Here is a 14,984-nt window from a genome sequence, read left to right as displayed (position 1 = left end):
TATCAGAGTGAACAGGCAACCTACAGAATGGGAGAAAATTTTTGCAATCTACTCATCTGACAAAGGGCTAATTTCCAGAATCTACAAAGAACTCAAACAAATATACAAGAAAAAAACAAACAACCCCATCAAAAAGTGGGGAAAGGATATGAACAGACATTTCTCAAAAGAAGACATTCATACGGCCAACAGACACATGAAAAAATGCTCATCATCACTGGCCATCAGAGAAATGCAAATCAAAACCACAATGAGATACCGTCTCACACCAGTTAGAATGGCAATCATTAAAAAATCAGGAAACAACAGGTGTTGGAGAGGATGTGGAGAAATAGGAACACTTTTACACTGTTGGTGGGATTGTAAACTAGTTCAACCATTATGGAAAACAGTATGGCAATTCCTCAAGGATCTAGAACTAGATGTACCATATGACCCAGCCATCCCACTACTGGGTATATACTCAAAGGATTATAAATTATGTTAAACACTTTCTTAAAGACCTCTTGTAAGGAAGGTCTGATGGTAACAAGTTTCTTTAGCATTTGTTTATCTGAAAAGGATTTTATTTCTCCTTTGCTTAGGAAGCTTAGTTTGGCTAGATATAAAATTCTTGGTTGGAATTTCTTTTCTTTAAGGATGTTGAATGTAGGCCCCCAATCTCTTCTGGCTTGTAAGGTTTCTGCTGAAAGGTGTGTTGTTAGCCTGATGGGGTTCCCTTTGTAGGTGACCTGCCCCTTCTCTCTAGCTTTCTTTAATATTTTTTCTTTCATGTTAATGTCAAAAAATCTGATGACTATGTGTCTTTGGTATGTTCATTTTGTATAGTTTCTTGCTGGGGTTCTCTGAATTTCCTGAATTTGTATGTCAACTTCTTTAGAAAGGTTGGGGAAGCTCTGAGTCTTCAAGCTCTAAGATTCCTTCCTCAGGTTGGTTTATTCTGCTGTTAATACTTCTGACTGTGTTATATAATTCTTGTAAGAGTTTTTCAGCTCTAGAAGATCAGCCGTTTCTTTTTCAAAATGGCTTTTTCATCTTTCAACTCTTGTATTGGTTTATTGGATTCTTTACATTCCTTGGATTGGATTTCAACTTTCTCTTGAATATCAATGGTCTTCATTTCCATACAGATTCTGAATTCTATGTCTGTCGTTGTAGCCATCAATTAAGAACCACTGCTGAGAAGCTAGTATGGTCATTTGGAGGTAAGAAGACCCTCTGGTTTCTAGAATTGCCAGAGTTCTTGTGCTGATTCTTTTTCATCGGTATAAGTTGATATTCCTTTATAGTCTTTAAAGTTGCTGTCCTTTGGGTGGGGTTTTAAAATTTTACATTCTTTGATGCCCTTGAGAGTTTGACTATGGTATAAGTTGGGTTTAGTTGATTGGTTTCATTTCTGAATGATTTCAGGGGTACAAGTTTCAGCTCAGCACTCCTGAACTTCATGTTTTAATGCTGGGGTGTGGGGGTGCTGGGATCAGGACTATGGCTTTTTTTCTCTGGTCCCTCAAGGTTAAGCATCTGCTATACTTAACCTTGAGGCCAAGGTGTTCCTTGTATGCTGGCAACAGCACTCGAATGAGGGATGCTGCCAAAAATACTTCAGTGGGGAGGTGGTGGGCAGCAGGGGCTCCCATGTATGACATGCTGGGAAAGCAGCAGGGAAAGTCTACAGTGAGTGAGCCCTGGTCGGGGAGGGCTGTGGGTGGGAGAGATAATAATAATTAGAGAACGTTTGCAGTTCTCTAATTATTAGGTAGGGTCTCTTGGTGAAAGAACTAAGGCAGTGCCCACTGGCAAGTGCCCTGGCTTGGCAGTAGAGGCCATGCTGAAAGTGGGTGTAGACAGGCAGAGTCACTGGGATAGCCTGGCAGATCTTGGGGTGCTCATATTGGACTGATCCATCCCATGGGAAAGATAGCCCTGTCCATCCAGGTCCAGCAGCCAAAAAAGGCTAAAGCCACCTAGAGGAGCATGTGAGCCTTGGGGAATGAGCTGTGCTCCATTGCAGCTCTTCCTACACAAACCCCCAGCTCCATGCAGGCTGGAGTTCTGTCTTTTTCAACTCTCCAGGTAGCTATCCCTGCCAGCTCAAATGTCTGTGGGGGTTATGGGGTCTCCTGAAGCTAGGGTTCCAGAGGTCCATGACAAGAGTGGCTCACTCTACACCTGTTTTACTCACCCCTTCTCCAGAAGCTGCTTCAAGTCAGGAATGAGTCCTGGAGCTTGGCAACCCAATGCAGGGTTCCCAACTTCCTCCCCTTTCAGCCTGGGGTCTGCATCATCCCTCCATCCACTCTTCATGCCTTCTTTCCAAAGATCTGTTTAAAATGTGCCAGTCTACTTGATGATCTGGTCTTTCTTGGTGAGAGAAGTTCTTCCTGGCTGTATCTAATTGGTCATCTTGGTCTCTCTCTGTCTCACAGAAGTTTTTCATGATCCACCAACTAAGGGCAATCAAATTCTTCATGACCTAGAACCTAGAGTTTGTGTCTTTTAGAAATGACATCAGAGGAATACCGACTTTGAACTCCATTTTAAGGGACCATACCAAGTTCTTCTTATCACCTACACTGCAGTAAAGCTTCAAGGCCTCAAACCTTTGGTCCACATCTCACAACTCAAAAAAACTCCTTCAGATTCTTGGAACTGCATACCTAACTTCATGCTGTCCTAATCATTTCTCTTTTTTTTTGTACAGGAACGTACATGGGACCATAATCAGTGCAAGCTTTAGCTTAAGCTTATATTCTAACACAAAACCAGAGCAATTGTTGGGTTTGTGGGCTACTACCAAAAAAAGTCAGAAAACAAATCTACTAATGCCAATGTCTGTGTTCTCAATGAGAGTCACGCTGACACTTCAACGGAAGAGTGAAAAGCTAATCTTGAAGCTCTGAACATCACTGTTACTTGATTTTTTACACTCAGTAGAAATAGCACTCTAAACTTTCCAATTAATAATCTGATCATTACCAAATATAGAAAACCTATTCAAGTGTTGCCTGAAAAAAAAGGATATTTTGCTTCCAGGTAATACACTTTTGAGACTTAGGAATTACCATGTTGGTAAAAGTAATTGCTTGTATAATGTCACCAGATTAAATCCAATAAAGTCCTTTTTCAGCAAATGTGGTTATACACCCTTACAGCATGCTATAAATAAACCACAAAACAAAGTCAATTTCCATTGGGTTTTGTTCAGTAGCTATGAAGATTTATGGGTACATAAATTTAACTGATCCTTGCTCAAGCACAACTAGGTTTTCCTTTTTCCAGCCACTGAGGGCTGGGTCTGTGGAGAATCTGCTTATTCCATTCTGCCTCCTCACTAGTTTAGATCATTCTATTTGGCTTGGCTCACTCCTGCCTTTTGATTAACTTTCCCTGAATGTCCCATAATAGCTCATATGATCAGAGGCCAAAATAGTCAATAACCAGAATTAGGACTAACCTTCAAATAGACAAAGACAAGCTAGTTTCCCTAGTGGGACTCCTGGGGTCTTGCTCTTGGTGGTAGTTGGGTACTGATTATATAAAATTGGAAGCTAATTTTTAATTTGGGAAAAAATTAGACTCAAATACTGCGTAACTGCCTAGGTTGCCTGCACTTTGACGTGTTTGATTTGATTCAGTTTATTTCACAAGGACTTTTGTTAAGGAGTACCCTTTGGGTTTTTGAAATTATCCTCTTGATAGTCATCATAATATTCCCCGTGGTGCACTGTATCCTCTCAAGTCTTAAATGTTTTGTATGCAGCCATCCATTGAACATTTAATGATCTTACTTTAACTAGATCAGCAAGAACATAAATAATTTTTCAACTAATGTGTTGTTGAAAATTGTGAATTTCATACTGAGACCAAAGACGTCCATTTAAAATGATAACAGAGAGTGGCAACAACACCAAAAGTTATGGTCAATTTCTCAAAATTGACCGGCTAACCACAAAGAAAAGTTTGTTAAACTAAATTTAGCCTGAGAGACCTTCTGTACTCACGTAGTTCTTACATAATGAATTGTAATGTAACTTAGTACCTAAATAATCTGAAAGCCTAATTTGGAGTATACTTCTGTAATGAATAGCTGAGTCCCAGCCAATCATCACACTTGTGCTTCGGTCAATCACAGGTGGTTGCTTATTCAAACCATGTTCAAATAAGACTAATGCCAAGCTATAACCAGTCTAACATTTTATGTACCTCACTTCTTTTTTTCTGTATATCACTTTCCTTTTTCTGTTGATAAATGTAATCCCATCATGGGGCAGTCTCAAATTTCTCTGAACATGTTCTGCTCTGAGAGCCACCCCATTTGCAAATCAGTTTTTGCTCGATTAAACTCTGCGAAATGTAACTTGTGTAAATTTTTTCTTTTAACACTGGATATAATTGGGATATAATTACAGAGTTTTTCAGGGTAAGGTGAGAATGCAGAGCAAAATCATGGAATGTTTGCTCACCGAACATAAAATGACAAACAACAAAAAAGTAAAATTACATTAGAAAAATAAGCAGCATAAAGAAATAGCCAAAGAATTGAAGGGGTCATAATATTTGAAAGGTGTTAAGCAATGAGAGAGAGAGAGAGAGGGAGAGAGAGCAAGAGAGAGAGACTGACCCAGATGAGTCCAGAAATATTTTTTTTGCCTGCTCCTAAACTGAACCCCCATAAACAGTGGACAAAGAAAGAAACGCAAGGATAAAAATATTGTCAAATATTATAACTTTGAGTTTCCCAACTCATCCCTCCTCCCATCTAGCGAGAAGAAATCTAAATATTGGGTTTGTAATGTGAGCAAACATTTGAAAGACTCCTCCTCCACTGAAGCCCCTTCCTGTTAGCTGAGCAATTCACACAAACTTCCTGATTAACTTCTTCAATTACAACATTGCACAAACTAATGCTTCCTAAATTTTACCCAATGGACCACATGCTTTCATTTGGCAATTATTATAGTCTCTGAAATTCCTTTACTTATGTCTTGCTGTATCTTACTACTACTGGAAGGGATACAAGTCTGTCAAAATTCAAAGCAACAATGAGAATTTTCTCCTAACTACAAAATCAAGTGACATGATCTCATAGGAGTGAATTTGTAAATTAGCAAGGTATTTTTTAAAAAAGAAGTAACGTAATATCAAACAAGAGGATTTTCTTTATTTTCCTTGCAGTTCTATACCCAGATGGGCAGGTTGTACAGATTCCTAGTGTAGCTCAATACATGTCAGGAGGTCCTGGAAGCCTGAGTAGGCTGGAGGCAAGGGACACATCCTGACCCTTTCTTTCTCCACATAGCTGCCCATTGCCCAAAAAGGAGGAACTGTCCTGCTTGAAGCTGGCACTATTTCCCCTCTGTAAGACACAAAGCTAAGGAAATGAACTTTCAGAATTGAGGTCAATTCTTTTCAGGAAAGAGCCCCTTTTAGCTCTGGAGAAAAATCTGCCAGGGAACAGGATTGTGCATAGAGGAGAAGGCTGCTTGCCAGACTTGGCTACTGTTTCTGTCGGTCACGATCAGTAGGTGGCTCTCTTCATCTGTAAATCTTTTGATAACCTCCAGGGTAAAATGGATCCTGCCCTCTTATTTCGTTTTTGCTACAACTGCTATTATGTCATTGTAACAGGAATATTCCCTTAATTCCAAAAATACTTACCAGGAGAGAAAAAGGCCTCTCATACATGAGTTTCTGAAAAACCAAAAATGTGCACTCAACTATTTTTTTCAATTGGTAATTGTGTACACTTTAGGGAGAAATCGACAGCCAGAAACCATAATGGAAGAGAAAGCAGCTATATGAGTGGGCAGTGCAGGTTAATGAGGAGTGAATGTGGAGGGCACACTGGAGATTTCTACACTGGAGAGGGAGGAAACTATTACGATATGGGAATGAAAGAATGGGATCCATTAAGCAGGGAGGAAAGAAAAGTGCGGCAGGCAACAGAATTAGCAAATGAAGTCTGTGTGTGTGTGTGTATGCACACAAATGTGCGTAGGCATTTATATACACACATATATACACATATCTGTATATATTATGTATTACCTACTATATATTATATGTATTGTGTACCATATATTATGTACTCTGTAATATATTGTTAAATATTTATTATATTAAATATATGTTATACATATTAATATATAATATATACACTTTTAACTTCAGTTTAGGAGACTAATCCCTGTACCAGATATTTACAAACCATCAATTTTTGATTAAGTATTAATTATATATCTTCAGTGTCAAATGGTATCTAACTTTGAGCCTTCTTCAGAACTCCCATTCCCATTTCTCTTTTTTTAGACTGTCAGCATTTTGCAGCCACTTACAGACAGTGGAATAGGAGAGTTCACTATTCTTATGTAGATCTGTATGAATCAATAAGAAAATAGTCACCATCTCTTAAGCACTCTGGAAGATACTCTGCTAAGTGCTTTAAAATGTTTTAGTTTTTCTGATACAGAAACTCCAGGACTATTTCCATCTTATTTTACATTTGTGAAAACTGAGGCTCAGAGGGGCTAATTGAATTACCTAGGATCACAGATGTGTCCTGGCAGAATCTAGATTGAATGCAGAATTCTATATTCCATAAGTAATTACTTAAATTTTATAGTTTGAAATTTTGATACATTTTAATCCCCAAATTATACGCTCTTGCTCATTGGCCATCTTTCATTCATGGATGTTGCTGTATTTTTAAACTGATTTTCACCCTATTCCTCTTTAATTTCAATACTGGGGAAGAGAAGTATTCTGATGCAGTTTCACTTTTCCATCTTACAAAGGAACTGTCCCAGATTCTTATGTTCATTATAAATTGATTATTTGTGAATCCCTAAAAGTCAACAATTTTTATGAAATCATTGTTCTACTTATAGACCAAGACTTAACTTAGTCAGAAAGAAAGGAAGTGATAGATACGAATAATGAGAATAATAAAGATTGTTTTTGTTTTTTTTTTTTTCTTTTAGACAGTGTCTCACTCTGTTGCCCAAGCTGGATAGAGTGCAGTGGCATACTCATGGCTCACTGCAGCCTCGACCGCCTGGACTCAAGCCATTCTCCTACCTCAGCCTCCCTGGTAGCTGTTACTAAAGACATGCGCCACCATGCCCAGCTAATTTTTGTTTTGTTTTGTTTCGTTTGTTTATTTTTGGAGAGATGGGATTTTTCCATGTTGCCCAGCCCGGTCTCAAACTCCTGGCTCAAGCAATCGGCCTGCGTTGGCCTCTCAAAGTGCTGAGATTACAGGTGTGAACCACTGCACTCAGCTGAGGCACATTTTTAAATAACAGTAAAAACAATGTAACAAAAAGAAAACTTAGGTAACTAGATTATTAAAACACATGATTCCTAAAAAATGTTATATTATATTGGTAATTATATTTACGAGAAACAACTTATCTGATATTAAAATGGTAAAAGTGATATTTCAATAAAATGACTCTATGGTGATCGTGATTACTAAAAATCAATGCAAAGTCTCCTGTCAAACAATAGATGAAAATATGATCTTGATGGAATACAGGACAGACATAAGATTAGATTTTTTGAAAGATAATTTGTACAGTACAAGTTTTATTAACTATTTATTAAGAAGGTTTGAGCTTGTCCTACTACCTTAACAATGACAGAACTGACAAAAAAATATATGCAGCATAATTTTACAGAACTTAGATGACAGACAGCTCTGGAATGTGACCCTAATGCAAGCAAGCAAACAAACAAACAAACAAAAATCTTGTGTTTCATAACTTACCTGACTTTCTTCCTGGAGGTTTAGTGAAGAAAGCAAACAGAAGATATAAATAAAAATCAATATCAACTTTTTGAGATGAAAAATGTAATACTTTAAATGAGATAATTAAGTGTAGAGGTAAAGCTCAGTTACTTTAAAGACAAACAGTAGAATCTGTCAAAAAGGAAGCATGGAATGAAATGAACCTCTGATACTTGGAGTGCCAGAAGCAGGAAGAGAGGAGTTAATGAAAATATTTGAAGAAATAATGTCAGGTGATTTCCTGAATCGGATTAAAACAAAACAAAAAAATTTATGAATTCAAGAAGCTCAGTAAATTTCAGGCAGCATAAACACGAATATATATTTAAAACCACAACAAAACACATCATTATAAAATTGCTGAGAACAAGTGATAAAGAAACATCTTAAAAGCAGTTAATGATAAAAAACACATTACATATAAAGAAAGATAAGAATGCTTTCAAACATCTCATTAAATAGCATGCAAGGTAGATGCCAATTAAATGGCATGTTTAAAAGTTGAAAGGAAAAAATAACACCAAACTTGTTAATCTGGGATGTTATATCCAGCAAATATATACTTCAAAAATGAAAGTAAAATTAAGACTTTTTCAGGGAAACAGAAGTTAAGAGAATTTATCACTACCAGACCTATACTACAAATATCGTTTAAAAATGCTCTTCAAGCAGAGATGAAATTATATCAGATGAAAACTTGGAGCTACACAAAATAATGTAAAGTATTAGACTGTTTAATAAAAAAACAAAAAAATTTATTCAGTGATATAAAACACATGTAGCAGTAATAAATACATCACAATAGCTCAATTTCTAGGTACTATATGATAATTTAAAATATTATGTGATGAATACTACAAAAAAACTAAAATTTAAACAAAACAGACTAGAAGAATAGCAGATAAAATGATAGTGGAGATAAGTGGGAAGTATTAAAAACAGTAAACTAATTTAGGAGAAGGCAAGAAATTAAGAAAGAAGGGAACAAGGACCACAGGAAGAAATAAAATAAGCAAGATGGGAAACATACACCCAAACATATACATAATTAGATTAAATGTTTATTGTCTAAACTTTCCAATAAAAAAGTAGAGATTGCTATACTGGGAAAACAAAAGCAAAATAAAAACCAAAAACCAAGCAAACGAAAATAAGACTCAAACAAAAAGATCCAACTTTATATATAAAAACACAGATAGGTTAAAGTTAAAGATGGAAAAATTATACCATGAACACACTACTCATTAGAAAGCAGAATTGACTTTATATTTTGATATACGTAGTAAAATGGTTGCTATATATAATGTGCTTTTCTACAGACTTCTTTTGGACACCAGTATAGATCATATGCTGGGTTATAAACAAGTTTCTGTTTAATGAAAAGAATTTAAATGATAGAGTATGCTCTTTAATTTCAAGCGAACCAAACCTAGAAAACAGTAGCATAGCCCAGGCACAGTGGCTCATGCCTGTAATACCAGCACTTTGGGAGGCTGAGGCATGTGGATCACTTGAAGTTAAGAGTTTGAGACCAGCTTGGCCAACAGGGCGAAACTCCATCTCTACTAACAATACAAAAATTAGGTTCCTGTAATTCCAGCTACTTGGGAGGCTGATGCAGGAGAATCGCTTGAACTCGGGAGGCGGAGGTTGCAGTGAGCCGAGATTGCGTCATTGCACTCCAGCCTGGGCGTCAGAGTGCAACTCCATCTCAAAAACAAAATCAGAAACAAAAACAAAAACAAAAACTAGTAGCATAAAGATATCTGAAAAACTCCCAAATATTTGAACATTAAATAATACACTTTTAAGTAATTCATGGATCAAAGAAGAAATGTCAAAAGATATGAGAAAATTTCGGTCAGATTATGTTTTAAAACGGCATGTTTCTATGCCATATTATGCAATTTTTTTGGAAATATGTAACTAAATAAAGCAAATGTTTGTTTCCTTTTTTGATATCCCTTTTTTAAGCTTCTGATGAGAGAATCCCTTGTCCTCAACATCTCATGATTACTATTTTTGTTTTTTTCATTGAAATGGAAAGTTATGAGAGGATGTTTTGCATTTGCTCTTTAATTTCAACTGATCCTTTTGGATCCAGTTTCTGCTTATTACTTCCACTTGTCCAGTTCTCATAAGGTCAGCATTGATCTGTGTTCCCACTGTAGTGAATGGTTTCAATCGACAGAGCAGTTTAATGACATTTAACATAGTATGGATCAAAGTAATGAAGAAAAATAATGATAAATTATTATAATTAATTAAAATGTCATAATTTCAAATCAAAATATTAAACATATTAAAGTGGTTTGGCAGTCCATCAAATTCACAAAATCTATCCAGAGACAAATAAATTTTTTAAAGTAAAAATTATTCAGAGAAAAAAATCTACATTCTTTTCAAAGTCCCACTCTATTTCTCTCCTCCAATTCTGAAAACAAAGTTTTCAAGATCATTTTCTGTATGTATTGTCACTGATTTCTCTTCTCTGATTCGCTCTTCCAGCTTACTCCACAATGATTAACTCCACCCAACTAGCTCTACCAGTGACAATGCCATCTATTTTCCAGATGTAGTGGACACTTTCGATCCACATTTTGCATGAATGCATTGATTCTTCTAAGCAGTTTCAGTCTTTTAAATATACTCTTAACAACATTCTGTCTTGTCCCAATGCATGGCCATTCCAAATCTTTCCTGGTTCTTCTCTCCCTTTAAAGTTCAAGTTTGCAGGAATAAATTTTAAGTCTTTTTCTCATTCTATTCAACCTATGTGACAACTTCTGTTTCCAGGTTTTCACTTCATAGTATTGCTTCTAAATTGCAGACAAAAATATCAGGTTGCCAATGGACACTTGCACTTAGATGTCTATTTCTCTAATATAGAGGATATCTACTACTTTAAAAAAATTTTTTTGATATGCCTTCCTTCAGTTTTACTGAATTTCATTTGTTTTTATTTCTTCTCACTATAGCATTTAATGTACCAGGTATTAGAAAGTAGAGTTGTTATTTTCCTTACAAAAATAAAAGACACAAGAAAGCGAAAACTATGTTTGTTATGTTCACCTAGATATCCTAAAGGCAATATAAAACTTGGCTTAGAGAAAGTCAATTTTTACTTACAATTTGGATATAATGATGATGGGTAAATGAATTGTACCACGCATTCTTTAATGAGATTGCACATTTGGGCTTGGTATTTCTTTATTAAAGAATAAACAAATAATACAAGAAGTTTTAATACTAAAAATTAATAAAAAAGCAAAATAATATACTGACTAAATATAAAGAAGATATTTCAATATAACAAATACAATGTAAAAGTATACATAATAATATATGGAAAAAATTTAAATCTTATAAATAAATAAATAAATATTTTAATAGATAGATAAATAGATCTATCAGCATGGTCATCTGTAAAGGACTAGTGCCTGCACGGGTAAACATGATGTTTCCTTAAACTCCTTAAAACATTTGAAAATTTTGATTCAACTCGTGTAGTTGTCATAGCAGAAATGAGTCTTTGAAATGGCAGAAGTCATGGAAGTGTGGAATGGTGTATTAGTCAATATGGATCATTTCCATGTTGAACCAGCTTTCATTCCTTCCTCCTTAATCTTTCTCGTAAGTTTGTTGAAAAAGAGAGGGATCTCATGATTTCTGCTCTGACAACCTCCCAGGCACAAGGGCTGTATTTCTTCTCCATCAGATAGAGGGTGATTCTTTGGAAGTATTTCCTCACAGCCAAGATGGAGTCCTCATTCATCAGTGGAGTCTCTTCCACTCCAACCTCCTGCATCACACAGGCTTCCAGGTCATTCAGTTGCTGGTAAAGTTCCGTGGAAAATTTTTCTAGGAGGCTGTGTTCCCAAGCAGCAGATGAGTCCTTTGTGCTGAAGAGATTGAAGATCTGCTGGATCATCTCATGGAGGACAGAGATGGCTGGAGCCTTCTGGAACTGGTTGCCATCAAACTCCTCCTGGGGGAATCCAAAGTCATGTCTGTCCTTCAGGCAGGAGAAAGGAGAGATTCTTCCCATTTGTGCCAGGAGTATCAAGGCCCTCCTATGACCCAGGCTGTGGGTCTGAGGCAGATCACAGCCCAGAGAGCACATGGATTTGTAGCTGAGCACCACCACGGCCATCAGTAAAGAAAAGGACAGGGCCATTGGGATGTTGCAAATATTGCTAGGCTACTTGAGGTGGGTAACTTTGAACCTTGGACTCTAGGTTTTCTGAAGGCTTTGCTCTGGGCATAGGTCTTAAATAGTGAACATACTAATTTCCATTTTCTAAATGCTCTAGTTTTACTTTCCATCTCTGTTTTTGCTTTCTTTATTCACTCTCTACATGTGTTTAAACATGTTTTTAATTATTTTTCATCATTGCCTATTTTTCCCCTGCACTCAAAACATTTTATGGTAATTTTTTCTAATCGAAATCTTCATGAACTTTTAATAACACAGATTTGGCATATCTATTTATGTATACTATGTATACCTCTACTTCACAGATAAAAACTATAAACTTTGCTCTTTTTATTCAATGTAAAGTTAAGAATGACAGAAAAGTTAACCTAAAATCTAAGTTTAAAAGCTATTGACATTTAATTTAATTTGATAAGTATATTTGTGGAATAACTTTTAATGTAATTTGTTCATGTAAATTTTGTTGTATCAAATTACATATGCAAAATAAAAATCTATATAAATACACATTAATCATGTGAATGTAATTACATACTTAATCATTCAAAACTGCTAAAAATATGAATAATTTTTTAAAATTTTTCTTATAGTGTATGAAGCTTTGAATTTTGCTTTATATGAGAAAATAATTTGCAAATTCACTAGCTGCAGTATTCATGCAGATATTGCCAACACTTTTTTCTTTTCAGCACTTGACATAAATATTTATGTGTTGACTAACTTTAGTAGAAATAAATCATATAATATAAGCTATATGCATTTAATTCTCAAAGTCTACAAAACATCCTGAAGAACTGAGGATCAAACCTAAGTAATAACCATAAGACAGTCAATGGCAGCCCAAAGGTATGCAGGCTAAAACCACAAAGTGTGATAAGACTTTAAGATCCAGCAAAAAAATTGACAGAAAGTCCTACAATCACAGTCATCTATTTGCCCTAGGTTTGTGACACTGATCTTGCAAATATTTTGTGTATCTTCACGAACTCCATATCAGTGCTTCTAATGTGCTACACAACAAAACCCAATGAGAAAGATGTATATTAAGCAATCAAATTTTGTTGGATAGACTTGTTGGAGAGTCACAAACTATTGTAATAGGTCAGACTTGTTTATACTGTGAGAACTAATTTTTGTACCCTTCAAAGAAGTATCACTCCAATAAACATATGTGACTTACAAAATATTATCAATTAAATCATTTTTGTCATTTTTCATTGATGTTCAAATTCTCTAAAGATTTTCAGAAGTTCCTATCCAAATCAATTCTTATCGAATAAAAAAGACCACCTTTGTTCTAAAATCATAAATTTATAAATATTGAATATTATCATGTAAAGAATTAACTTTCAGAGTGGTCCTGAACTCTGACTCTTTTTATTTTGCATAAAAGAGTTAGTTTGTCTTGGCCCTATAGATACTGAGTCCTTAAATGGAATGAGGTCTGCTTTAGCAAATAAGCTATTTAGTAAAAAGAGTTTTTACTAGTTTCTCATTTTTTCTTCTACTGGGAAGTGTTCAACAATGACGCTATTTTGCTTCATCATGGCCATATTTGCTGTGATTATAATAGACAATGACAAAAATGTCCATTCAGCTCTTATTGAGAGCCAATAATGCCCATGTAGTTTACTGCTAAAACCACTGGGATTCTAGTTTTTTAAGGTGCATGTAGATCTGGGAATCTCAATTGCAAGAGCAGCACAATATCATCCTCTGCCCAGCACTATATTAATCATTTATGACTTCATCTCTGATCTGCCCTCTACTTTGTTATAATAGAAAATAACCAGCCTGGTGTCAAATACAGATTCACATGTCTAAATTCAAACTCTCCCATTCACACAGTTTATAGGAATCAGACAATTTACCAATCCCAAAATTAGGGAATAATAGCCTCTGTCCCCCAGATCATCCTACAGCTTTCCTTCCCTGGATCAAATCCCCAGAATGTGTAAGTGAACTATAAATACTTGTGACATCATTTTTCCATCATTTATAAATTTCAGCTTCAAATCGTGTGGTAATCTTTAGAAGACACTAGTAGAAAATGAGCCTGTTTATATAAAGGTAGAGATTATGAAATGGATCAATTTTAGAAAATGACCAAACACATTTTAGTATTCATTATCCCTTTTTAAATGATTCAATTAAATTCTTTATATCATTGAACAATTAAAATATTCTACACTGTGAAATGTGAACCGGGGTTTCCATAATAGAGGAGCCTTGATTTCAGAAATGTATATTTTGTACATGAATTTAGTAGTTTATTCAGTCAACAAATTTGTATTGAATTTTGGACTCATCCTTTTTATCAGACTCTGAGAATACAGGGCATTTTTGCCCAAGTTATTATTCTTAGTCTTTGAAACACTGGGGGAGAGAGTATTTTTTCTTTATTCACTTGAGATTGTATTGGGAATTTTTGCATATTCATTTTTTATGTAGTATTTTACTGTGAAAATATGTTTTTCTATGCTTTGATTTCTTTCATTTTCATATTCAGGTTAGTATCAATAAAATAATATGAATATAATTTTTAAATGGGCTATACAATGGTTCTATGTGGCATTCACAACAACAAATATATTTCTATTTCTCACTTCACTTTTCCTAGAAGGTGAAAGTGGTCTGATTTTTCATCTTAATTTATGAAAACAAAATGAAACAAATGTATGTCTAAATGTGATGAACATGTAAGAGGAGAAACACCTAATGTACATGACGAGTTAATGGGTGCAGCACACCAACATGGCACATGTATTGCTATGTAACAAACCTGCATGTTATGCACTGTGCCCCAGACAAAAAGTATAATAAAAAAAAGAATGACCAGAAGGGAACTTAGAAAATATCTTGAGACAGATGAAAATGAAAACACAGCATACCAAAATGTATGTGATGCTGTGAAAACAGAGCTAAAGGGGAAATTGAAAGCTATAAAAGCTTATATTTAAAAAGAAGAAAGACCTCAAA

At 35.2% G+C, this 14,984-nt stretch overlaps 1 protein-coding gene across 1 annotated transcript; it reads right to left on the bottom strand.

The window, feature by feature from the left end:
• Window positions 1-10,990: 10,990 nt before the first annotated feature.
• On the bottom strand, window positions 10,991-12,098 carry LOC111526141 (interferon alpha-10). Its single transcript, XM_023191707.2, has one exon. It carries the CDS (start codon window positions 11,964-11,966, stop codon window positions 11,397-11,399), a length of 570 nt encoding a protein of 189 aa, XP_023047475.2. The 5' UTR covers window positions 11,967-12,098; the 3' UTR covers window positions 10,991-11,396.
• Between the last annotated feature and the right edge of the window lie 2,886 nt (window positions 12,099-14,984).

Source organism: Piliocolobus tephrosceles, chromosome 14 (genome assembly GCF_002776525.5).
Source record: "Piliocolobus tephrosceles isolate RC106 chromosome 14, ASM277652v3, whole genome shotgun sequence".
NCBI classification, from domain to species: domain Eukaryota; kingdom Metazoa; phylum Chordata; class Mammalia; order Primates; family Cercopithecidae; genus Piliocolobus; species Piliocolobus tephrosceles.
The sequence above is the reverse complement of the archived record's forward strand: the minus strand, read 5'-3'. Positions and strand labels throughout refer to the sequence as shown.